The sequence below is a fragment of the Crocuta crocuta genome, unplaced genomic scaffold (assembly GCF_008692635.1).
Source record: "Crocuta crocuta isolate KB4526 unplaced genomic scaffold, BGI_CrCroc_1.0 scaffold186, whole genome shotgun sequence".
Lineage (NCBI taxonomy): Eukaryota > Metazoa > Chordata > Mammalia > Carnivora > Hyaenidae > Crocuta > Crocuta crocuta.
Window position 1 is genome coordinate 1,428,687 of NW_027551569.1, and position 25,136 is coordinate 1,453,822.

A 25,136-nucleotide genomic window follows, 5' to 3' on the forward strand; every position below is an offset into this window, starting at 1 on the left:
CTTTCCTTTCCTTTCCTTTCCTTTCCTTTCCTTTCCTTTCCTTTCCTTTCCTTTCCTTTCCTTTCCTTTCCTTTCCTTTCCTTTTTTTTCCCTTTCTTTCTGGAACAGCTTGAGAAGGATAAGTATTAACTCTGTTATAAATGTAGAATTCCCCTGGGAAGCCATCTGACCCAGGACTCTCATTTCTTGGGAGATTTTTGATAACTGATTCAGTTTCTTCGCTGGTAATAGGGCTGTTCAAATTTTCTATTTCCTCCTGTTTTAGTTTTGGTAGTGTGTGGGTGTCTTGGAATTTGTCCATTTTGTCTAGGTTGTCCAGTTTTTGGCATATAATTTTTCATAGTATTCTCTCATAATTGTATTTTTGTCGTTTTGATCTGTCCCTTTTCGTTTGGAATTTTATCTATTTGGGTTCTTTCTCTTTTTGAGAAGTCTGGCTATGGGTTTATCAATTTTGTTGATCCTTACAAAAACTAGCTTTTAAGTTCATTGATCTGTTCTACTGTGTTTTTGGATTCTATATTGTTTATTTCTGCTCACATCTTTATTATTTCTCCTCTTCTGCTGGTTTTTGGGTTTTTTGTAATGTTCTGCTTCTACTTTCTTTAGGTGTGTGGTTAGGTTTTGTATTTGGGATTTTTCTTGTTTCTTGAGATAGGCCTAGGGGCACCTGGGTGGCTTAGTCGGTTAAGCGTCGGACTTCGGCTCAGCTCATGATCTCACGGTTTGTGGGTTTGAGCCTGCACTGGGCTGAGTGCTGACAGCTCAGAGCCCGGAGCCTGATTCGGATTCTGTGTCTTCCTCTCTTTCTGACCCTCTCTTGCTCACGCTGTCTCTCTCAGAAATAAAAAAAAACATTGGAAAAAAAAAAAGAGAGGGGCGCCTGGGTGGCTTAGTCAGTTAAGCGTCCGACTTTCGCTTAGGTCATGATCTCGCGGTTTGTGGGTTCGAGCCCCGCGTTGGGCTCTGTGCTGACTGCCAGCTCAGAGCCTGGAGCCTATGTCAGAGTCTGTGTCTCTCTCTCTCTCTGCCCCTCCCCTGCTCGCGTTCTGTCTCTCTCTCTCTCTCCTAGAAATAAATAAAAATATTAAAAAAAAAAAGAGGCCTGGATTGCAATGTATTTTCCTCTTAGGACAGCCTCTGCTGCATCCCAAAGGGTTTGGACTGTCATGTTCTCATTTTCATTTGCTTCCATATATTTTTGAATTTTTTCCTTAATTGCCTGGTTGACCCATTCATTCTTTAGTAGGATGTTCTTTAACTCCATGCTTTTGGAGGCTTTTCAAATTTTTTTTGTGGTTGATTTCAAGTTTCATGATCTGGAAATATGCATGGTATGATCTCAATTCTTTTATATTTATTGAGGGCTGTTTTGTGATTCCATATGTAATCTGTCTTGGAGAATATTCCATGTGCACTGGAGAAGAATGTGTATTATGCTGCTTTTGGATGAAAAGTTCTGCATATTATCTGTCAAATCCATCTGGTCTAGTATATCATTCAAAGCCATTGTTTCTTTATTGATTTCTTCCTACATTCTGTCCATTGCTGTAAATGGAGTATTAAAGAAACCTACAATTACCATATTCTTATCAATAGGATTGTTTATGTTTGTGATTAATTTATATATTTGGTGCTTTCATGTTGGGGGCATAAACATTTATAATTGTTAGCTCTTCTTTATGGATAGACCCTGTAATTATGATATAATGTCCTTTTTCATCTCTTGTTACAGGCTTTAGTTTAAAATCTAATTTGTCTGATATAAGAATGGCTACTCCAGGTTTTGACTTCCAGTAGCATGATAGATGGTTCTCCGTCCTCTAACTTTCAATCTGAAGGTGTCCTCAGGTCTAAAATGGGTCTCTTGTAGACAGCATATAGATGGATAGGTGGGTCTTGTGTTTTTTTTTTTTTTTTTTAATCCATTCTGATATCCTACATCTCTTGAATGAGGCATTTAGTCCATTTATATTCAAGTGATTATTGAAAGGTGTGGATTTAGTGTCACTGTGTTATCTGTAGTTTTCATGTTTGTGGTGATGTCTTTAGTCCTTTGCAGTCTTTGCAACATTCTTCTCACAGAGTCCCCCTTAGGATATCTAACAGGACTGGTTTAGTACTCATGAACTCTTTCAGTTTTTGTCTGTGGGAAAGCCTTTATCTCTCCCTATATTCTGAGTGAGAGCCTTGTTGGATAAAGCATTCTTAAGTGCACATTTTTCCTATTTAGCACATTGAATATTTCCTACCACTTCTTTCTGTCCTGAACAAGTCTGCTATTATCCTTATGTGTCTACCCTTTTAGTTTAAGGCCTGTTTGTCCCTAGTTGCTTTCAGAATTCTCTATCTTTTAATTTTTTTAAATGTTTATTTATTTTTGAGAGAGATAGCGTGTGAATGGGTGAAGGGCAAAGAAACAGGGAGACACAGGATCTGTAGCAGGCTCTAGGCTTTGAGCTGTCAGCACAGAACCTGATGAGGGGCTCAAACTCATGAACTGGGAGTTCATGACCTGAACCTAAGTTGGATGCTTATCTGATCTGACTGAGCCATCTAGGCACCCCAGAATTCTCTCTTTATCTTTGTATTTTGCCAGTATCACTGTCATATGCCATGGTGAAGACCTATTCTTGTTGAATCTGAAGGCAGTTTTCTGTGCCTCCTGGATTTGGATGTCTGCTTCCTTCCCCAGATTAGGGAAGTTTTCAGCTATAATTTGTTCAAGTAAACCTTCTGCCATTTTCTCTCTCTCTCCTTCTTCTGGAACCCCTATGATATGGATATTATTATGTTTCATTGAATCACTTAATTCTCTAATTCTTCCCTCATGGTCTGGTATTTTCTTCTCTTTTTCTCAGCTTCATCATCTTCTGTATTTTATCTTCTCTTTCATTTACTGTCCCCTCTGCTTCCTTCAACTTTGCTGTCACTGCATCTAGTTTATTTTGCACCTCATTTACAGCATTTCTTAATTCATCATGACTATATCTTAGTTCCTTGATCTCTGCAGCAATAGATTCTTTGCTGTCTCCTATGCTTTTTTCAAGCCCAGCTATTAGTCTTATGACTATTTTTCTAAATTCTTGATCAGATTTATTGTTTATAAACAATAGAGCAAACCTCTAACTGTTGTTTCTTCCTGGAATTTCTTTTGAGATTTCTTCTGTTTTGTCATGTTGGCTAGTTTCCTGTCCTTTATGTGTTTTAATAACTTGTTATATGTCCTGCACCTGTGAGCACTACTATATTAAAAAAAAAGGGTCATACACTATTTTGGACTGGCCCTTCAGGATGTGTTTTTGGAGTGTGTTGTGTGCTGTATGTTGTTGTGACTCTGCTGGCTTTATCTCCCTATTTGTAGTGGTGGTTTGGACCTTCCACCAGGTGGGCTTTGATTTGTTCGTTGAAGTAACCCTGGAAAAAATTTAAAAAGGGGAGGGTGGTGGAAGAAGCCTTATCCTATACAAAGAGAGAAATGACAGGGGTGGGTAAAAAGAAAAGAAAAAAAAGTTGTGATTTGATTCTTGTCAGGCATTAAATGAGAGAAACTATATTGCTTAATACAAAGAGAGAGAAAGAGAGAGAGGAAAATAAAGAAGGAGATATGGATGAGATGTAAAAAGAATACATTAAAAATGTCTGATTAAACAAACTAACAATCAGAATAGAGAAGGGAAGAAATAAGAGGAAGAAAGGGAAGAAAAAATACATATAAAATAAGAATTGACCAAGAATCAAATCAAAAAATGCAAAACTGGGGAACTGATACACTGATGGTGCCTTGGAACTGGTGCCGTGCTGGTCTGGAGGAGGCGTGGTCTGTTCCGGTCAGTGTAGTCTTGCTCTGGAAAGTAAGTTACCAGGCATGGAGGGGCAGGGTTTGGTGTAGGTGGGCCCCGCCTCCACTCGGGGCCTGCTGTCCTTTTTCTTCAGCTTAATCAACTCTATTAATCCACCCACTGTTTTTTTTTTAATGTTTTATTTCTAGGAGAGAGAGAGAGACAGCGTGAGCAGGGGAGGGTCAGAGAGAGAGGGAGTCACAGACTGAAACAGGCTCCAGGCTCTGAGCTGGCAGTCAGCACAGAGCCCGACGCGGGGCCCGAACCCACGAACCGCGAGATCATGACCTAAGCGAAAGTTGGACGCTCAACCGACTAAGCCACCCAGGCGCCCCTCCACCCACTGTTTTTTATTCTCAGTTATCACATATTTCACTTTCAGAATTTTCATTTCATCATTTTTAACTGTAGTTATTTGCCAAAATCCTCAAGCTGTGTATATGTGTCTCATAACTCCCATCGTCTAGATATATATCTTTCTTAAGTTTCGTAATGTTTATTTATTTGAGAGAAGAGACGGAGAGAGAGAAGGGTAGAGGGAGAAGGAGAGGTAGGCAGGCCGGCAGAGACAGAGAACAAGCGGGGAAGGGCCAGAAAGAGAGAGGGAGACACAGAATCTGAATCAGTCTCCAGGCTCGGAGCTGTCAGCACAGAGCCCGATGTGGGGCTCAAACTCATGAGCTGTGACATTATGACCTGAACTGAAGTCAGATGCTTAACCGACTGAGTTAGATAGATGCCCCATCCATTGTCTAGATCTTCTAAAGTTCTGTTTTTTCTCTTCATATTTTTTTTGGATTTCGATTACATTGTTTTTGCATACTGTTTATTTTTGATCACTTACTTTTGTTTGACAGATAATATATTTCATTCTTATTTGTTAAGAATGATAATTTGGTAATTATTGAGTATGAGAGGATGTAATTACTTTCTCTTATAGATTAAGAGCTATAGCAGTCCTGGATTACATTATTTTTGCTGAGCTATTTCAGTGTTAAACTTCAGGGCTGGGTTTCAGCTCTTTCTGGTTCACCTTATTGCTAATGGATAGCCCTTCAGGATTTGAGCCTAAAGGCTAGGTTGTGGTGGGGGAAGTTTAACCAGGGATGCCCTTCCGTACTCAACTTCAGTTTTTCCTCCTGTAACCCTACACGTTAGTTAAAAATTCTATTTAGCTTCTCAGTATCACAGCTGCTTTTACTGAAGTGGGTTGATATTTCAGGGAGAAAAGATGGACTAACCTCTCTGAGTTTCTTACGTTGGTCTCATATACCCTCTTTTTCAGCTTTCTAGTGCCTTAAAACTGATTTTTGTTTAAAATATTTTTCTAGTTTTTGCAGTTACTTTTAGTGGAAGATTTGGTCTGAATTATCTAAACTGTCATTTTTGGAAATGAAACACCCTGAATTTTTTCCATATATATCAGATCCCATTACTATAGTTGATATTTCTAATGCCATTTCTGATAGGACTTTGGTATTTTGCAGCAGTTGTATGAGGCTCCTTTTACTTGGTATACACATGCACAACTTAAAAAATTTTTTTTTCTCTTTTTTAATGTTTTATTTATTTCTGAGAGAGAGAGACAGTGTGAGCAGGGGAGGGTCAGAGAGAGAGGGAGACACAGAATCCGTAGCAGGCTCCAGGCTCTGAGCTAGTTGCCCACACAGAGCCTGATGCGGGGCTTGAACCCACAAACCGTGAGATCATGACCTGAGCTGAAGTCAGAGGCTTAACCGACTGAGCCAACCAGGCGCCCCATAGATGTACAACTTGTGAGCATACTTATAACAAGGGCTTTGCTCCAAACTCAAATATCCTCAGTGTCCTGCTGAGATTTTTGTAGTTCTGAGTAAGCTGTGGACACTGTTAGTTGGGATAGTTTGAGTTTGGAGCTTGAAAGTACTGATTTGCATAGTGCACATTACATTTGTTAGTGGTTCACCTTTCAGTACTTAGTAAGAACCCATAATGAAGAGTTACCATTTTATTTCTATTTCTTTCATATAGCAAATAAAACTAGTAGGTACTGTCTACATAGTCAAGGGTGTTAATGGAAGTCTGAAGTGTAATTACGGAGCTAAAAGTTAACAGTTGAATTCAAAGAGAGTCCAACTTCTTTTATATCATTATTACCATGTATCAAGAGTTACTACATATCAGGTAGAGCTGTGATTTCACAATTGGGTGTCACACTTCACTAGTGCTCAGCTCATTGATGTAATTGGTGTATATACTTCACCAGTTTACCCAGCTGTCCAGTGTGGCCAGCTCATCAGGGCATATTCTGTTACATTGTCTAAACCTAGAAAATTATACACACTTAATTGTGCCCTTGGCTGAAGTGTTCATCTGCTAGTTCCTCCCATCAAGTTGTGTTGCTACAGCTTGTTTTATGTTTTCTGTGATTTCCTTTCAAAGTAAGGATGTCTCTTAAGTGAGGGTATCTCATACCTCATTTGGGTGTATGTAGTCCTGATTAAGAAACAGTTTTCAAATGCAAAACTTAATAATGTTGAATTTTAGAAGGTCTTCTGAAGGCCACATGATGTTTGCTTCTAATTTGCACAAGGCTTAATATAGATTTTTGTGACTCATTTATTCCAATTGAAGTCAACATTTACATTTTATAACTGTTTGACATATTGTGTTGTATTTGTGAATTCATGATAGCATGCTGTCAGAGAACATGCAGTTTTATTATTTGAATGTTAAACTTCTCAATGTCTGCAGCTGTTTCCCCGTCCAGATTTAAGTTCAAAATAAAATTACCCAAGTGAGGCATGTTTACTGTGGAAAACTTTAAAATATTGTACAAATACGGAAGGAAAAATGAATGCCTGTCCCTATCTCCTACCAATTTCATTTTCTGTTGGTAACCACTGTTAATCACATTTATTGTGCATTATTCTGAGGCTACAGTTGTTTATCATGCATTTTCTCAGTAACTAAAATGTATCTTGAAAGTTTACAGGACACAATTTTCTTTGAGAAGCAAAAAGCATTGCTTCCTATCACACATGCCCAGATCTGATTTGTTAATCCTATGTGACTCAAAGGATTTTGCTGGTTTAGTTTCTTTCTTTCATACTTCCCATTGGGAGGGAATGGTTATTATTTATAATGTGATATTATGAAAAATATTTTCTGTTCAGACTTAATTTTGGTAACAATCAGTATTGTATGGGCCTCATACCACAGCAGAAATTTCAGCTTATTCGTTGTCTTGATTCTACCCATTTGAGTGTGGGATGCGTACTTGGTAAGTTTGATTATTCATGGAGTAGAAGTCTATTTTAGTTTAGTTTTCTCTAGGGCAGTCACTGTTTAAATTAAAAGTGTATACGTGGATTCAGCTGTTTCTGGAAGAGTTGGTCATTAATTGAACTTTGAGAATTCTGTCAGCACTGCATTTAGGATATATGGTTATTGCATAGATTAAAGCAGCAGGATATTTAACAGATATTTACTGAAATGGATTTTAAACCAGCAGATGTTCAAGATATGAGGAATCAACATACTGAAAAACCAGAATACAATCCCATAAACAGAATGCTTTTGCTCTTATTTCACCTTCTTTCATTAAATGTTAACAATAAAAGACATTCTCATTTGTAGTTTGTTATTTGTATATATATATACAATATATATATATAACAACACAGATTTAGGGCTTTTTTATATCTTAGTAATCAATTTAATTGATTCATATTAACCCTGATAAAAATGAAATTAAAAAAAAATTTTGTAACATTATTTATTTTTGAGAGAGAGAGAGAGAGAGACAGAACATGAGCAGGGACAGGGCAGAAACAGAGAGGGAGACACAGAATCTGAAAGAGGCCTCAGGCTCTGAGCTGTCAGCACAGAGCCCGACACGGGGCTTGAACTTGGGAACAGTGAGATCATGACCTAAGCCCGACTGAGCCACCCAGGCACCCTAAAAATGAAATTTTTAATATTAAATAAATTGTTAATATTTTTCTCTAGGTCTCAGAAACGGGAAACAAAAGTGAGGAGACAATAATAGTCTTTACTTGTTATTGGGAATTATCTTATTCAAAAGTTATCAGTATCTGTATGCTGTGTCAGGAGGTAGAGTCCATGCCCTTCCATTTAGAACTGTTTTTACTTGTTCCTGCTTTGGTCTTCCCCGTCTCAGGAAGTAGATCACAGCCATCCGGAGGACATCCAGTACTGACTCTAGTCTTGTTCTTTGTACCATACTCCCAATCCATTATAAAATATAGGTCTTTTTATATAAAGTCCTCCATTTTGTCTTCTTCTAATACTTCTGTCCGAGGAGCTGACCTTTACTGTCGTTCAGCTGTCGCTCACGGCAGTGGCCTGCATTGAGCTTGTTCTCCCTCATTTTGCACTTGCCCCTGTCTGTGCTCCTCAAAGTGATATTCATTCATTCATTTGTTCTAAAATTTCAGTAAACAGTGTTATATTTTAGGTGTACAATATGACGATTCAGCAATTCTGTACATTATTGGTGCTCATCATGACACGTGTACTCTTAATCCCCTCCACCTATTTCACCCTTTCTCCCAACCATCTCCCCACTGATAAACATCAGTTCTCTGTAGTTAAGAGAGCCTGTTTTTTGGGGTGTCTTTCTTTCCTTTCTTTGGTTGCTCTGATATTTAAATTCTACGTCTGAGTGAAAGCATATGATATTTGTCTTTCTCTGACTGACTTATTTCACTTAGCATAATACTCTCTAGTTCCATCCAAGTTGTTGCAAATGAGAAGATTTCGTTCCTTTTTATGGCTGAGTAATACTCCATTGTGTATTTATGCCACATCATCTTTATCCATTCATTTATCAGTAGATACTTGGGTTGCTTCCATAATTTTACTATTGTAAATAATGCAGGAAACATAGGAGTGTACATATCTTTTTGAATTGGTGTTTTCATATCATTTGGGTCAATACCCAGTAATGAAATTACTGGATCGTATGGTAATTCTATTTTTAATTTTTTGAGGAACATCCAGACTGTTTTCCAGAGTTAGCCAAGCGATATTTAAAAATATCAGTGAATTATTTCCCTGCTTTTAAATTCCTACTGAAACTGTTTCTATTTCACATTCCTTACCTGTATTACCTGTATTACCTGGGCTTCCCTCTGTACCTTGAATTTGCCAAATTTATTCCTAAATTAGTGTCCTTGCATTGGCTTCTCTTTTCTTTCCCAAAGTTCTTGCGTGGCTGGCTCTCTGTCATTCAGGCCTCCAGTGAAATGTCACCTTGAGAGAGGCCTTGCTCTCCTTTCCTTTTTGTTACATAATTGGTAGTAGGTAGTATACTAAACACACTGTTCTGTGTATTGCCTTTTTCATTTAATGTGTTTTTGAAATTTGAGATTGTTCCATACTAGCATCTAATCAGTTTTCCAGTTCCTTTCTTTGGATATTTTAAAGCATTCCTCTGAACAAATGTCCCATAATTTAATCGATCTATTGATGGACATTCAGGTTATTTTAGTCTTTTTCGTTTATACACAACACTGCAATTAATGATCTTGTACATGTGCCATTTTTCACATGAAAAGTAAATTGGTAGAATAAATTTCTAGAAGTGGACTTACAGGAATTAAAGTGTGTGTATTTGTAATTGGTTACATATTGTTAAATTTTAAAATTAGTATTTCAGAGGCGCCTGGGTGGCTCAGTCGGTTGAGCGTCCGACTTTGGCTCAGGTCATGATCTCATGGTTCGTGGGTTCAAGCCCTGCGTTGGGCTCTGTGCTAACAGCTAGCTCAGAGCCTGGAGCCTCCTTCTGATTCTGAGTCTCCTCTCTCTCTGACCCTCCCCTGTTCACACTGTCTCTCTCTCGCTCAGAAATAGATAAAGAACACTTAAAAAAATTTAAAATTAGTATTGCAAATGCTCTTTTCATACTTTTATTTGAGAAGTAGCATTTATCTTACCCTTTTTGAAGAAGGATGAAAGCGGTTTACCTTGAAATTATAATACGTGTTATGTTAAGTCTAAGTGGTGCCTAATACTGACTTTCTTCTTCCTGTTGGTATCAGCTTCTCACCCTCTTGGCCTCATTACTCCCTGACCCCGGCAGTTTTATCCAGGCACACGGATACTTGGGTAGAGATGACATTTCCCAGTTTCCTTGTGCAGCTAAATTATCACCATGTGACTAAGTGTGAGTAAAACTGATGAATGTGGCTTCTGAGCTTGAAAAAAAAAGCCATTTGTCCAGTAATTTGTCTCCCTTCCTCTCTATAGGGGTTGAAGTGGGGATGTAGCATTGACCCAGCTCCAACAGGTGAGGATAACAACTTAGAGCAACACGGAACAAATCTGGATCTTTGAATAACCTTAGGGACCAGCTTTCTTCTGGCCTCTAATATGAAAAAGAGATAAACTGTTACCTTGTTTAAGCTCCTCCCTTGTATATTTGATCTTTTTGAAAGATCCTAGACTGTATCCTAAGTAATAGAAAAATGTAACTTAGAAATTGATGAGAAAGAAGAGACAACGAGAAAACAAGAACTGTCCAGATGTGTATTTTAGGCTCTCGATTGTTACTGACTGCTGTTGGAACTCATAAAATACCGCCTGTGTTTATTCATTTTCAGTCGTGCTAGTTTGTGCATATGTTTTACTTTTCTAAACTATGAAACTAAACATGACTAGCCATGATGTCTGTTCATTTTTATTAATCGTTTTCTTCAGACTTGACTGAAACAGAACAAGGATATTATGATTTGCCCATGTTCTTATGGTCATATAAGGCAGGAGTTACACTTGCTTAGCATTATGAACTTCATCAGGTGCTTTTCTCTAGCAGTTAAGATCAGTTTCAATTATAAATAACAGAAACCTCAAATAACAGTAGCTTAGAGAAGGCAAAAATTATTTCTCTCTTGTGGAAAAGTATTAAGTAGAGAGTCCAGGGTTCCATGTGGTGCTACCAAAATGTGTAAGGGATTCTGGCTTTTTCTGTCATGCTCTTTTTTTTTTTGCTATTAGGGCCTTCAAATTCCTGATCTAAGGTGGTAGCATGTGTACTAGGCAGCAAGATTGAGGAAGGAATGAGTATGAGAGCAAAAGGCACTTATGAGCTCTCTCTTATGGATACTTTCTGGAAACTCACTTGACACTTATACCTGTATCCCATTTGCCAGAATTTAAGTCACAAGGCCAGAAGATGTTCATTTTTGGCAGTCACCTACCTCATTAAAGGTTCCTTTACTGTAGAAGAAATTGGGGTAGGGGAATAAATGTTGGAAAACAACTATTACTTTCTACCATATCATCTATATTTTTGTTCCACTATTTCTGTACTTCTTGGTCCACACCACTCTATGTGGCAAGCAGGGCAAGTTATTGTCTCCATTTTATGGAAGATGATAATGATTTTTTGAGAGATTAAATTGCTTGAATAGCTCAGTTAGTATGTGCTTCATTTAGAAGGTAATCACAAGGCCAGTATGTGGCACAGCCAGGACTAAGGAGGTGGTCATCTCTCAGTGGATTACAGAGAAGACTAATACTCATGAAAAATCATGATATTTTGAAATTGAGAACAAAATTCAGTGAAATAGAAATTGCATGGATGGAGTGGGAAGTATGCATAAATTTTGTGTTCATTAGATTCTCTAACTTATTTCCTGGTTGAGGAATTACTTGAAAACAGATTTAAAAAAAACTGCATTAGTTATCTTGGCTGCATAACAAGTATCCCTGAGTTTACTGGCTTAAAACATTTATTATCTGACCATTCTTTTGGTTAGGAATCTGAGCTTGGCTTAGCTGGGTCCTTTGGCTTTGGATTTCTCATAGGCTACAGTCATCTTAAAGGCTTGACTAATGGATCTGCTTCCTAGCTCCTTAAGTCCCTTAAAGATAATTGGATTGAAGTAGCACTTCATCATAATTTGTTGGTCAGAAGCCTCTGTTTTTCTTATACCTGGCCTCTCCATAGAACATCTATAGCATGGCAGCTTGCTTCATCAGAATAAGCAAGAGAGAGGGCCAGCAAGAGAGAACATGCTAGCAAGAATGGAAGTCACAATTTTGGCAACCTAATCATGGAAGTGATATCTCACAACTTTTGCCAAATTCTCTTCATTAGAAGGAAGTTACTAGGGCCAGTCCACACTCAAGGGGAAGAAATTACCCAAGTAGATAAATACCAGCAAACAGAAACCGTTGAAACCATGTCAGAAGCTACTTAACACAAATATTAATTTCAAAACAGAGAATCCTCCAAATACGGTTACTCTCTATGATCACATGTACTGGCTATTGGTGGTGAAGTAGCTAATGTCTAAATAATTTTGGATATATTTTTTTTAAATAACTGAAAGTTTGTACCTTTTAATCCCCCTCCTCTATTTCACCATCCCCCTCTCACAACCACCAGATTGTTTGATATATCTATAAGTCTATTTGTATGTTTTGTGTTTTAGATTCTACATATAAGTGAAATCGCACAGTATTTATATTTCCCCATTTGACTTATTTCACTTAATGTCCTCTTTGGGACCATCCATGTTGTCACAAATGGCAAGATTCCATTCTTTTTTGTGTATGTATACCACATCATTTTTAAGCATTCATTAATCGATGGACACAGGTTGCTTCCAAATCTTGGCTGTTGTAAATAACATTACAATGAACATAAGAGTGTATATATATTTTTGAATTAGTGTTTTACTTTTCTTTGAATAAATACCCCAAAGTTGGAATTGCTGCATTGTATAGTCATTCTATTTGTAATTTTTTGAGGGACCTCCTTAACTGTTTTCCAGAGTGGTTGCTCCATTTTGCATTCCCACCAACAGTGCATGAGGGTTCTCTTTTCTCCATATGCTTGCCAACACTTGTTATTTCTTGTCTTTTTGATAATAGCTTTTCTCATAGGGATGAGGTGATATTTCATTGTGGTTTTGGTTTGCATTTCCCTGATGATTAGTGACATTGATCATCTTTTCATATGTCTGTTGGTCTTTTTATGTCTTATTTGGAGAAATGTCTATTTAGTCCCTTCGCCCATTTTAAAATGGGATTTTTTAAAGGGCACTGGGTGGCTCAGTTCGGTTTAGGTCGTGATCTCATGGTTTGTGAGTTTGAGGTCTGTATTGGGCTCTGCACTAACAGTATGGAGCCTGGGCGGGATTCTCTCTCTCTCTCTCTCTGCCCCTCCCCCACTTGTGCTTACACACTCTCTCTCAAAATAAAACAAATCATAAATTGGACTGTTTTTATATTGAACTGTATGAGTTCTTTATATATTTTTGATACTAACCCCTTATTGGTAATGCCTTTTGTAAATGATCTTCTATTCAGTAAGTTGCCTTTTCATTATATTGGTGATTCCCTTTGCTGTGCAAACAAGCCTTTTAGTTTGGTGTAGTCCTATTTGTTTCTTTTTGCTTCTGTTGCCCTTGCCCGAGGAGACTGATTTAAAAAAAAACATTGCTCAGACTAATTTCCAAGTGCTCACTACCCATATTTTGTTTTAGGAGTTCTATGCTTTCCAGTCTTTCCTTTAAGTCTTTCATCCATTTTGAGTTTATTTTTGTATATAGTATAAGAAAGCTGTCCAGTTTAATTCTTTTGTGTATAATTGTCCAGCTTTCCCAGTACCATTTATTGGAAAGACTGTCTTAAAAATTTTGACTTTTTATTTTAGTATTTGGATTCCTTCTTTTTTAAAAAATTTTAAGAATTTATTTATTTTTGAGAGAGAGAGAAAGAGAAAGGCAGAACATGAGTTGGGGAGGGGCAGAGAGAAAAATGTTAAGAATTTATTTATTTTTGAGAGAGAGAAAGAGAGAGAAAGGCAGAACATGAGTGGGGGAGGGGCAGAGAGAAAGGAAGACAGAATCCGAAGGAGACTTCAGGCTCCAAGTTTTCAGCACAGAGCCCAACGCGAGCTCAAACTCACAAGCTGAAAGATCATGGCCTGAGCCGGAGTCAGATGCTTAACTGACTGTGCCACTGAGGTGACCCAGTATTTGCTCTAATTTTGATTAGGATGCTAATAAGTACAACCTTCTTTCCTGAAATATAGAAGTCATTCAACTCATTGAATTTAAGGAGAGAAATTCTAATTACTCATTCAGTGTCAGTCTTTAATACTTAGGAAGCTATTTGAAGGTAGGATCTGTGGATACAGCATAGGTACTGCCATATCCCTAACTTCTATCTACCACAACGGCTGGAACAAATGAGTGTCTGTGCATGTTTATTGAATGAATGCATGATGGGTTTATAGGATGTTAATGGAAAGGGAGACCCATTTTGGGCTCTTTTTTTTTTTTTTTTGTTACCAATTAGTTGTGTCATCCCTGGTTAACAACTTCATCTTCTCAGTCTTCTTTTTAACGTAAAGGATTTGGATAAAAATCCAAAATACTTCCAAGTTTTATTTTATTTCATGTTTTATTTTTTAAAAGTGATTCATATCTTTTGAGTCAACAATTACACTTAAAGGTTGTATCTTGAATTAGCAAAATCCATAGAGAATTATTTTAATCAGTTATGGAGAACTATGCATTTATGAAGGAAAAGGATGTAGATTTATTTGTTGTCATGGAAAGTTGCCCATGATATGTCAACTGCAAGAAATTTATAAAATACTATATGTAACACCTTATTTTTGTTTAGAGAAAGAAGTGAAATGGATGTGTTTGAATAGTCATGCACATATGCATAGAAAAATTTCTGGAAGTACAACAATGTACTTAACTGTTTTTCTCTTCATGGATGATATTGACGGGTTATTTCCTCATATCATTCTTTACTATTGATTTTTAATTGTGGTAAAATATAAAATTTACTGTTCTAATCACTTATTCTTTAATTTTTATTTTTTTATGTTTATTTTTTAGAGAGAGAGACAGAGACAGAGCATGAGCAGGGGAGGGGCAGAGAGAGCGCGGGAGACACAGAATCTGAAGCAGGTTCCAGGCTCTGAGCTGTCAGCACAGAGCCTGACGTGGGGCTTGAACTCATGAGCTGTGAGATCATGATCTGAGCAGAAGTTGGCCGCTTAACCTGAGCTACCCAGGCGGCCCTCTTCTAGTCACTTTTAAATATTCAGCAGTGTTATGTACATTCACTGTTTTGAACTCTTTTTATATTGCAAAATGAACTATACCCATTACTTTTCTAGTCCCTGGACATCACCTTTCTAACTTTCTGTCTATGAATTTGGCTGCTCCAGGTACCTCATATAAGTAGAACGATATAGCATTTATCTATGTGACTGGCTTGTTTCACTTATCATAATGTATCCAGAGTTTATCCATGTTGTAGCATATATTAGAATTTTCTTCCTTTTTAAGGCAGAATAATATTCCATTGTATTGTATAAATCACATTTGGTTGATCTGTTTATCTGTCAGTGGACACTTGGGTTGCTTCCATCTTTTGGTTGTTGTGAACAATGCTGCTTATGAACACGGGTCTACAAATTACTCTTTAAGACCCTGCTTTCAATTCTTTTGGGTGTATATCTAGAAATGGAATTGCTGGTAACTCTGTTTTTATTTTTTAAGGAACCAATTTACTGTTTTCCATAGGATCTGTACAATTTTATATTCCCACTCACAGTGTATCAAGGTTCCAATTTGTCTCCAACACCTGTTGTTCTCTGTTTTTGTTTTGTTTTGTTCTTTGGATAGTAGCCACCCTAATAAGTCTGAGATGATTCTGTATTATTTATTTCCGATGAATGTTACTATTAACTACTTTTTACATTCAGAGTGAATTATAAAGGCATTTTGATTTTGTAACAATTGCATGAATTAACAACTTTATATATTTTTTAGTATTTATCCAGTATTTTCTGTTATAGCAGGCACTGCATTTATTTGAGATGCAGCAGTAAATTGTTGATTGGGATATTAAGGTTGATTACTAGGATAAATGAGAAGCTTGATGCTAAAGGGTGTTTTGAGTTTTTAGTAAAGCACTGTGAGTATCATAGTAAATATCTTAGTTGTTTTTAAGCAGTAGAAATTGGGAACCCAAGAATGATCATTCTTAGTAAATATTAACTGTTAAATGGTTTTGATAGAATGTTACTGCTCAGCGTTATTGACTGATTAAACTTATATTTACCAATGTCTTTTTAAAAAACAACTTGATTTGAGCTATGGTTTATCATAAAATTAATTAACTGAACATGTACAGTTCAGTGATTTTTGGTGAATATACTGAGTTGTACAGTCATCACCATAATCTAGTTTATAACATTTCCATTGCCCCAGTGAGATTCCTTGTGACCAGGACCCTCCTGGCTCTATAGAGTTATTGGAAAAGACTTCTTATAAGGGGGCTGTATTGATTGCTTCTCTTCAATGAATCCAAATGTTTTCTATCTCCTGTAGCCTGCTGCACTAAATATACATCATCAAATAGGTAAATTTTATTTAGGGAACTATATGATGATAAACATGAAATGTGTTTGGGTGTGTACAACTTTTAGCAAGGAAAATCTTGCACCAGAGACAAAATTCTTTAATGTTTATTTTAGAGAGGCCCAATTAAACATTTTTCTGTTTGATTTTAGTTTTTGATCTTTTACCACCGGTTTATTTTCAGTAGATTACAGTAGAAAAGATTGACAAGCTTGAAAAACGCTTTTATTTATTTGCTGTTCATAGACATCAAAACCTTTCTAGGCAGGTCATGTTTATAGATAATTAAAATGAAAAAGAACTAAATAGAATAGTTTATCATTATTAGCATAATAAATTCAGTTGTTGGCAATCTTGGTATTTTCCTTCTAACTCACCAGAGGGCACTCTTTTCTAGTCTATTTTAACTCTGTCTTTTGAATTATTATATGATGCTTTGAAAGATTTATGTCCTTCATTGGGTTCTGGGTCTGGATTACTTGGAAACTATTGATTGTTTCCTTCTGTAACTTTCAGTCAATTTTTTTGTGATCTATTGTGTAATAAGAGTCATTTGAAGAGGCCCTATAAACAAACTATTCTTAATGCTATAGGCAGTAGTGTAGCTGGCATGAGATATACCTTCAGTATTGTCTTTTTTTTGCCTACCGGCTCTATAATGTCACTGTTTCTGTCTTTTCATGTTAAGGTTTCAGATCGTGTGGAACGACGGCTTCAGGAAATAGAAAGAGAGATGCGCACAGAGAGAGAGCTGGTGGAACGACGGCAGGATCAACTGGGACTCATTTCTTTACAGCTACAGGAGGTTTGTAAAACACACCTTCTCAGAGTGTAAATCTTAACTTGGATAGTTACCTAGCTGCTGTTAAAATGATTAGAGTTCCTTGGTTGTTGAACGTGGCAGTATATTTCAGTCCGTGTGAGAAATACCGCATATAGTTTGCATAGTTCAGTGTGAAGAGGGCAGTCCTACCTGGTTCAAACCCAAAGGCTGCTGCATGCTGGCTGTGTGACCTTGAGCAAGTTCCTTAGTTTTTCTAGGCCCATTTTCTCTGGAAAGTGTAAATAATAATAGTATTTACCTCATCACGTTGGTGTGAGGATAAATGAGTTAATGCTGGTAAAGCCCTTCATATAGTGTCGAGCATGTGTTCAAAATGTTAACTGAGAGTACGATTGCTCTGATAAATTTTCCTTGGCATGACCTAGACCATGGCTCAGCAAACTGTGGCCAATGAGCCAAATGTGGCCCGCTGCATATTTTTGTAAATAAAGTTTTATTGGAACAAGCTATTCCATACTTACTATTTGTGGAACGTGTTGCTTTTGGTTTTGTTTTTGTTTTTTTAAACACTGTGGCGGCACTGAGGAGTTGTAAAAGAGACCATCTGACCCACAAAGCCTAAAGTATCAACTGTCTGGTCCTTTTATAAAGGTTTGCAAACCACTGGACTAGACTGTGGTCAAACCATTTCAAAATTGAGATCACTTACCTTTTAGACATCTTTTGAAATTTCAGACTTACAAGGACATAGAAAAAATTATAACTAAGGATTTCTGTATGCTCTGTACCTAGATTCTCCCAATAATCACATTTACCTGAGTAAATTCACATTTTACTTTATCATTGTATATATATGTTATAATAATCATAGTATAAAACATTTATTAGATATAATGTTCTTGGGCTAGTTGCAGACTTGATGTAATAATACATCAGCTAAATAATACAGCTAAATAATACAGTGTATACATTCTCTTCCATAATCACAGGAAATTAACATTGGATCAATACCATGATATAATCTATAGATTTTTTTTTTTGTAAATAATCTATAGTTTTTCAAATTTTGCCACTAACATCCTTTTCTAGTCCAGGATACAGTATGGGGTCACATATTGCATTTGATCATCATGTTTTTTTAGTCTCCTTTGATCTGAAACAGTTTTTTCAGTTTTTCTTCTTTGTCATTCATGACCTTGACAACTTTGCAGCATACTGGCCCGTTATTTTGTAGAATGCTTTCCTTTTGGCTTTTTGATGTTGCCTCATGACTAAATTCAGATTATGTACTTTGGGCAGGAAACCCAGAGACTTGGTCTTGCATTTTTCCCAGGGTATCTTACTGGGTAGTATCTGTTTGTGCCATTACTGGTGAAAACGGAACAGTTGGCTAAGGTGTTATCTGCCAGGTTTCTCCACTGTAAATTTTACTATTATGTTTTTTAATTATTTATTTTATGGGGAGATTCTTAGAAATTTGAAAATAGCTTATTTCTTATATTTTTTACCCACAGATTTGAGCATTTATTAATAATCTTTCTTGAAACAGTTATAACTCTTAACACATTGCATGACTTTTTCTACATTTATTAATTGGATTCCTACTGTGAGGAAGGGCTTTGCTTTTTCTCTTATTAATTAATGTTGGTGTAGATTTGTGAATTCTCACTATACATTGGTTATGTTTTATTACTGTCATTATAGAAAATTAATTTGTAGAAATTCCCTTTAACTGTGTCTTAGATCTATACATAACTTGTAAAAAAATTAAAACAAGAGAACTTAAAGATTAAAAAAAATCTTTCTCCTTTACAAAATGGTTTTCTCTAAAAATGGTGTTCTACAAATCCACTTATGTGTGCATGAAAATCACTAACCCTTATAAATTTATGGATGAAAAAAATTTTTAAGTATTAGGAGACACTGCCAATTAAAAATTAGGAACAGAAAGTGCAGCCCTGAAATTATAACGTAAGCTGATAGAAAAATCTACTCTTGTTTTCTAAAGTTCCATTTTTCTCCATTTCACAAAAGGAGGCATACCCTTGTTAGTTGGTAATTACTTTGAAGAGGATACTTTGTTGAATAATTAGATACAGCATGTGGGTAGCCTTTTTTTTTTTTAAACCTTGATTTTTATACATTTGTTCTCAAAGCAAATTGCATCTGGTGAACATAAGAATAGTACTGAAGAGACAATTGTTCTTTTTTGCAAGAGAAAATTAGAGAAATTTTCCGTACTTATTTTCTTTTTTCTTTGCAGAATGCACAAAATTACAAAGAGAGAGGGAGAGGAAGATTGCTTCCCAACCCTATTCTTGAGAAACCAGAGCCAGAATATTTGCATTGTAATTGTCAATTTGACTAAAAGCTTGAGCTGTGATTTGGAATTCCATCTCTGACAATACAATAGAGGATCACTATTGATAAGAAATGTTTAATTTCATACTTTGTCACTTTAATATAAGTGGTGACCTATATACTTTTAAAAGGTGGTTTTGGATTAAACAGTGCAGTGGAAGCTGGAAAAGATTAATTTGGGCCAATACGTTTTTCTCTTCCAGGTTAAGTGGCTTAGGCTGTTCTGGAAAGGTCATGTTTAAGGAGAGGAAACACTTTGCTTTCGGTTCAATATTAAAAAATACTTTTGCAAATACCTGTACTGTATGATGATAGTAATCGAAATATTTTGTTTTTGGCTGTGGTGAGAAAATGAAAGTATAGGTGAATAAGGAGGCCTGATTTTAGCCACTGTGCTCTTCTGCCTCCCTAAAATGTATAATTCAATCTTAGTGAAAATTACGACCCTTAAAAATTGTTAAGAGATTAGGAGTATTCATTAAAAATTACAGGATGTCAAAGATTTCTAGGTATAGTATCATATTATGGGGAAGCAGTATGTCATTTTGGTTAAAACCTGCTTCTTTTTAGTGATCTAATGAATGAGGTCCTTAGGTCCTTGGAACTTTATCTGTTCCCATTTAATGAAAAACACAGTATTAATCATTGAAAATGGATTGAGAACGGCGGTGTCCTCTTCTTGTTTAGAGCTCTGAAGAAGGAATTGTTCACTTTTTAATGTGTATGTGTGTTTTATTCCCCTCCTGGTCTAAGCATGTGGGCTATGGACACTCCAGAATCTATGCCCTTTATTAAGTGTCAGCTATTCATGTGCTACTGATGTCACATAAATGTCAGTTTTTCTTAACCTGGTAAGGACCTTTACTGGTTTTCAGACTTCATATTTTAAACTATGTTGAGTAGTTTAAAATAGACGCCTTTTTAGAGAGATGAATATTTTGTATTTGCAATAAATATTCCTTTTATATATCTGTTTTAAATTTTGAATGGTTATTCTAGTACTCTAACTTTTATTAATCAAATTCAACTATTGTTCAGTCTATAACCATCAATCTTTCCTCGTTAAACCAGTGTGCAAACAATAAAATATTTGTTTAATGTTTATCATGTTACAGACACTCAGTAAGCTAAATTTGATTAGTTAAATTTAGTGGAGTGGGGTTGGCATGATGAGTGTTAGGGTCACAAATGAAGCCTTTAAAGTAAACTCAAGTTAGAACTATTTCTTTTTTGCAGGCCCCAAAATAACATAAAATCCTAGATAAAATTTCAAACTCTTGGCTATGGCATCTTGGGAATTCCTGACTTTTTTTTTTTTTAAGCTGTTTCTTGTAAATTGAATGTTATTTCTTCATCTTCGTTTGAATTACTTAAAATGAAATACATGAGACAAATGCTGGGTGCATATTTGTATATGCTTCTCAGATCATTTCGTAGAATATTAAGGTGCTGGCTCTCCCACTTAGCCCCCACCGGTCAGATTCCATGTTTGCCAGTGACCTCTGGGGACTCAGGTGCCGCAAGGTTTAAAGACGCTTTATGGAGAAGCTTGTGGGGGAAGGTAAAAGATGGAATCCAAATTGAAGATGGTGAAGATCAGTGGGGGATTGTTAAGTGTAAGATGGGAGTCCAGCTCAGTGGTTTTCAGTCAGTCTGTCTGTGGGAAACCAGATTATGGGAGCCTCATCAGGAACATTAAAGTCATGTACAGAAAAATTAAAGTGATTGATAGATTTTTTTCCCAATATTTTTCTTCATCTTTTGACATCCGTACCAATTGTGAAAAACCTAATGAAGAAATAGCTGTTTGTTCCTTCCAGAAATATCACTGTGGCTCCAGAGATGCTGAGTAATATGGATACTTCACCTAAGAAAAGCCTTGGGTACAGTTTATAAATATATTTAGTTTGGACTCATTAAGGGAGAAGCTTCTAAGGAAGCCAAGAATGTTTTCCTAATGTCCTTTTAATAGCTTTAGCATCTCACTTGAGACTTCTGTGTCAATTCAGAGGAGAACCTAGTCAGGCAACATGGCCTCATTAACCCTTTCCTCTCAAGGCTCCCCTACTCGGTTTGGAGCCCCAGAGTCTCTTCTAAAGCTGGTAGATTTTGAACTCCCCTTCACTTATCTTTCTAAGGCTGAAGTGCATAACTTTGCATGGCCTTGTATCCTCTCATGTTGCTATAGTCTGTGCCCCCACATTTTCACGTGTTTATTTCATAGTACAAGCTTCTCTTACCCCATTGCTGTTATTCTAATAAATTGTATGAATGCCCATTAAATCACCCATTGGCAACTTTGACCATTCCAGTAGCCTTGGGGTTTGAGAAAGACCAGAAGAATTTACAAGTAAACGGGGATTTAAAATACCCAAGTTCCCTGGAAAGCTCAGAAGATGTACCTTATTTTCCCCAGTCCTTAGGACATGAGCTCTAGAATGCAGTCCTTTTCAGGTCCAGGTGACCAGAGGGGATGTGGTCAGCAGAGAGTAACACAGTAAGGGTGACTGACTCAGGCCCTCAGACTACCAAGGGCCTGAGAGTACTGGGTATCACAAAAGCACAACTACACCTGTGCTGTTCTGTAGGTAAATGTGTGTAGCTGGGGAAAATTCAAAAACTCTTGCTCTAGTGTGTATTCTTCATGGGTTGGGGCTGTTTATGTCAGACAAAATCTGAGCCTTATTTTAAGCCATGGTTTTTATTCTTTTAATAAACCCTGGTCCCATCAACTATTTTTTCCTCTTTTGCAAAGATGGCTTTTTTCTCCTCACTGTTCAGTTTCTAGTGATATATTTCACATGAGGTTTTTTTTGTCTCAGGTCATTCCTAATTACTATTTCTTGATAGGTTACTTAATTATGCTTGTTTTGGGCATTTTGCATTTTTACCACTTGACATCGTGTGTACTTAATATTTGTCGAATGCATTAGGTAGTCACCATATTAATACTCTGTTTTGATCCACTGTTTAACTAGCTTTATTTCTCACATAATTCTTTTCTTTTAACATTTTTATTAGATATTTAGTATGGGAAATATTTAACAATGTTCAATAAATGTGAAACTGATGTGATCATATCACAAATGCTCATACATTCTCTTTTTAATGCAGCTTTATTTATTTGCTTGGCTCATTCTTTCCCCTATCTCTAATGTGTTTTCTCATTATCAACCATTAACCCTAAGAAAAAGGAACCAGTGTGAACAGTGTGGGAGATACCCCCTTATATTTTCCTTAATTATTGCTCTTGATTATCTTAGACAATGTCTGTGGACCATATACACCTTTGCATATGCAGGTTTTTTTGTATATTTTATTTTAATAAAAGGGGATCACATTATAGATATGTACATTCTGCATTTTGCCTTTTCCTTTCACCAATATTTCCTGGAAATCCCTTGAACTAGCTGATGTGGTTCAAACTTAATCTTTTATTACCATGGATGGGTTTTTATTATAATAGAGGTTATCAGATTATTTTTTCAAAAGGTTCCAACTTTTTACATTCCTGGTCCTGAAATGGTTGAGAATGGCCCTTTCCCCTCCATTCTCTTTGATTTTTGCCAGGCTCATGGGTATAAAGCGTTAACTCATTTTAGTAAACTTGAACATGTTTTCACGTATTTGTCAGCAGTTTGCATTTGTGCCCGTGCAGATAGCTTGTTTATCACTTGCTCATTTGAAAATACTGGATTTATGTTTTCCCTCAGGAATTTTACTTTTTTAATGACAGGAGGAAGGATTCTGTGTTCTTTTATATGTGACTAATGAGTTGCTTCAGCATCATTTTTGAATAATTTGTTCTTTCCCCTCTGATTTAAATGCCACTTCTGTTATATATCTAGTTCCCCATGGTATCTGTCTGGTTCTGTATGCTTTTCTATTGATCTGTTTGTCTATCCCTGAGCCGATAGCGTTTTGTCTTCATTATTAAAGCTTTCATTATATTTTGGTAAATGATAATGAAAAACTCTTGTCATGTTCTATGAAAAATACTGCTGGCATTTTGATTGTAATTGCACTGAATATATAGATTAATTTGAAGAGAGGTGTTTTCTAATGTTCTTCACTAATGTTTTATCATTGTGTATAAAGGTCTTCTATGTCTTTTGTTAGAGTAATTCCCAAGTAGCTTAGGGTTTTCCTTTCTATTGTGAATGTGATATTTTCTTTTATTGCATCTCTGGTTATTTAGAGTACATAGGAGTGCAGTTGGTTTTATATATGGCTCTTGTATGCAATGCTTTTGCTTAAGGATCTTATTTTATAATTTGTTAGCAGCTTTCATGTATTACTGTCATGTACTATATTGTGTAGATAATCATATATGAAATAGTCTCTAACTTTATAATTCTTTTTTTTTGTTGTTGTTGCTTTATTGCACTGGCTAGAAACTCAATTGCAATGTTAAATAGAAACAAAGATAGTAAGAATTTTTGCTTTATTCCTATTTTTATAGGAATGCTTCCAAAGTGTTAAGTGTTTCATATTGTTTGCTTCTGTTTTTTTTCAGTGCTGTCCTTTATCAGATTAAGAACATTGCCTTCTATTCGTAGGTTTCCAAGAAGTTTTTGTTTCTTTGTTTCTTGAAAATTGCAATGTGTTGTGGAATTTATCAAATATTCTTGCTGCTTACTCTGTTTCTCTTTTGACATTGAAATATGGTTGATGGTATCAATAGATGTTGACTCCTAGCATTTGTTTATTTGGTCAAAATCTGTTGATTCTTATACATTGCTGAGTTGATTTGCTACTGTTTTCTTAGGATTTTTATGTTTATGTTCATGAATGTGGGCTTATAATTTTCTTTGTACTGGTCTTTTTGGATTTGGAAGCAAGCAAGGTTACATTAACCTCATAAAATGAATTAGGTAGATTCCTTCTTTTTCTGTTTCCTGGCTCTGTTTAAGAGAGAGATTGTCTATTTTTTGAATCTTTGTTAAACCTCACTCATAAAGCCATTTATACCTGTTATCTTTTTGGTGGTCTGAGGTTTTCAATTTTCCTTCCTTCCTTCCTTCCTTCCTTCCTTCCTTCCTTCCTTCCTTCCTTCCTTCTTAATTCAGTTTAGTAATTCATGATTTTATATGTTATCCATTTTGTCTGTATTTTGAAATTAATTTTAAAAAGCAATCATAGGGGACACCTGGGTGGCTCAGTTGGTTAAGCATCTAACCCTTCGTTTCAGCTCAGGTCATGAGTTTGAGCACTGAGTTGGACTGTGCACGGACTGTGGAGCCTGCTTGAGATTCTCTCTCTCCCTCCTGCCGCCCCTCCGTCTCTCCCTCTCTCTCACTCTCCCTCTGCGCCTCCCCAGTTTGCGCATGCTTTCTCTCTCTCTCTCTCTCTCAAAATAAATAAACTTAAAAAAAGAAGCAATCATAGCCCTGACTTATTATTTTTAGATCTTTCTCTGAAGCTATTACTCTTTTGTTTTAGTGTTATTTAGTTATTCCTTTCTCCTTTTTCATTATTAGTCTCGCTAGATACACGATTATTAGTTTTCATTAAAAAAATTTTTTTAATGTTTTTTATTGATTATTGAGAGAGAAACAGAGCATATGAACGGGGGAGGGTCAGTGAGAGAGGGAGACACAGAATCTGAAACAGGCTCCAGGCTCTGAGCTAGCTGTCAGCACAGAGCCTGATGCAGGGCTTGAACTCATGAACCATGAGATCATGACCTGAGCTGAAGTCAGGCGCTCAACCAACTGAGCCTCCCAGGTGCCCCATTAGTTTTCATTT

The 25,136-nt window shown here is 36.3% G+C and overlaps 1 protein-coding gene across 11 annotated transcripts in view; it reads left to right on the plus strand.

Moving 5' to 3' along the window:
* The window catches only part of CEP128 (centrosomal protein 128), a 402,179-nt gene that overhangs the window by 46,358 nt on the left and 330,685 nt on the right, over positions 1 to 25,136 (plus strand). For all 11 annotated transcript variants that reach the window (XM_077750720.1, XM_077750716.1, XM_077750719.1 and 8 more), the window contains exon 9: positions 16,932 to 17,048. In XM_077750720.1, the coding sequence (XP_077606846.1) occupies positions 16,932 to 17,048 (117 nt within the window). The remainder of the gene's footprint in view (positions 1 to 16,931; positions 17,049 to 25,136) is intronic.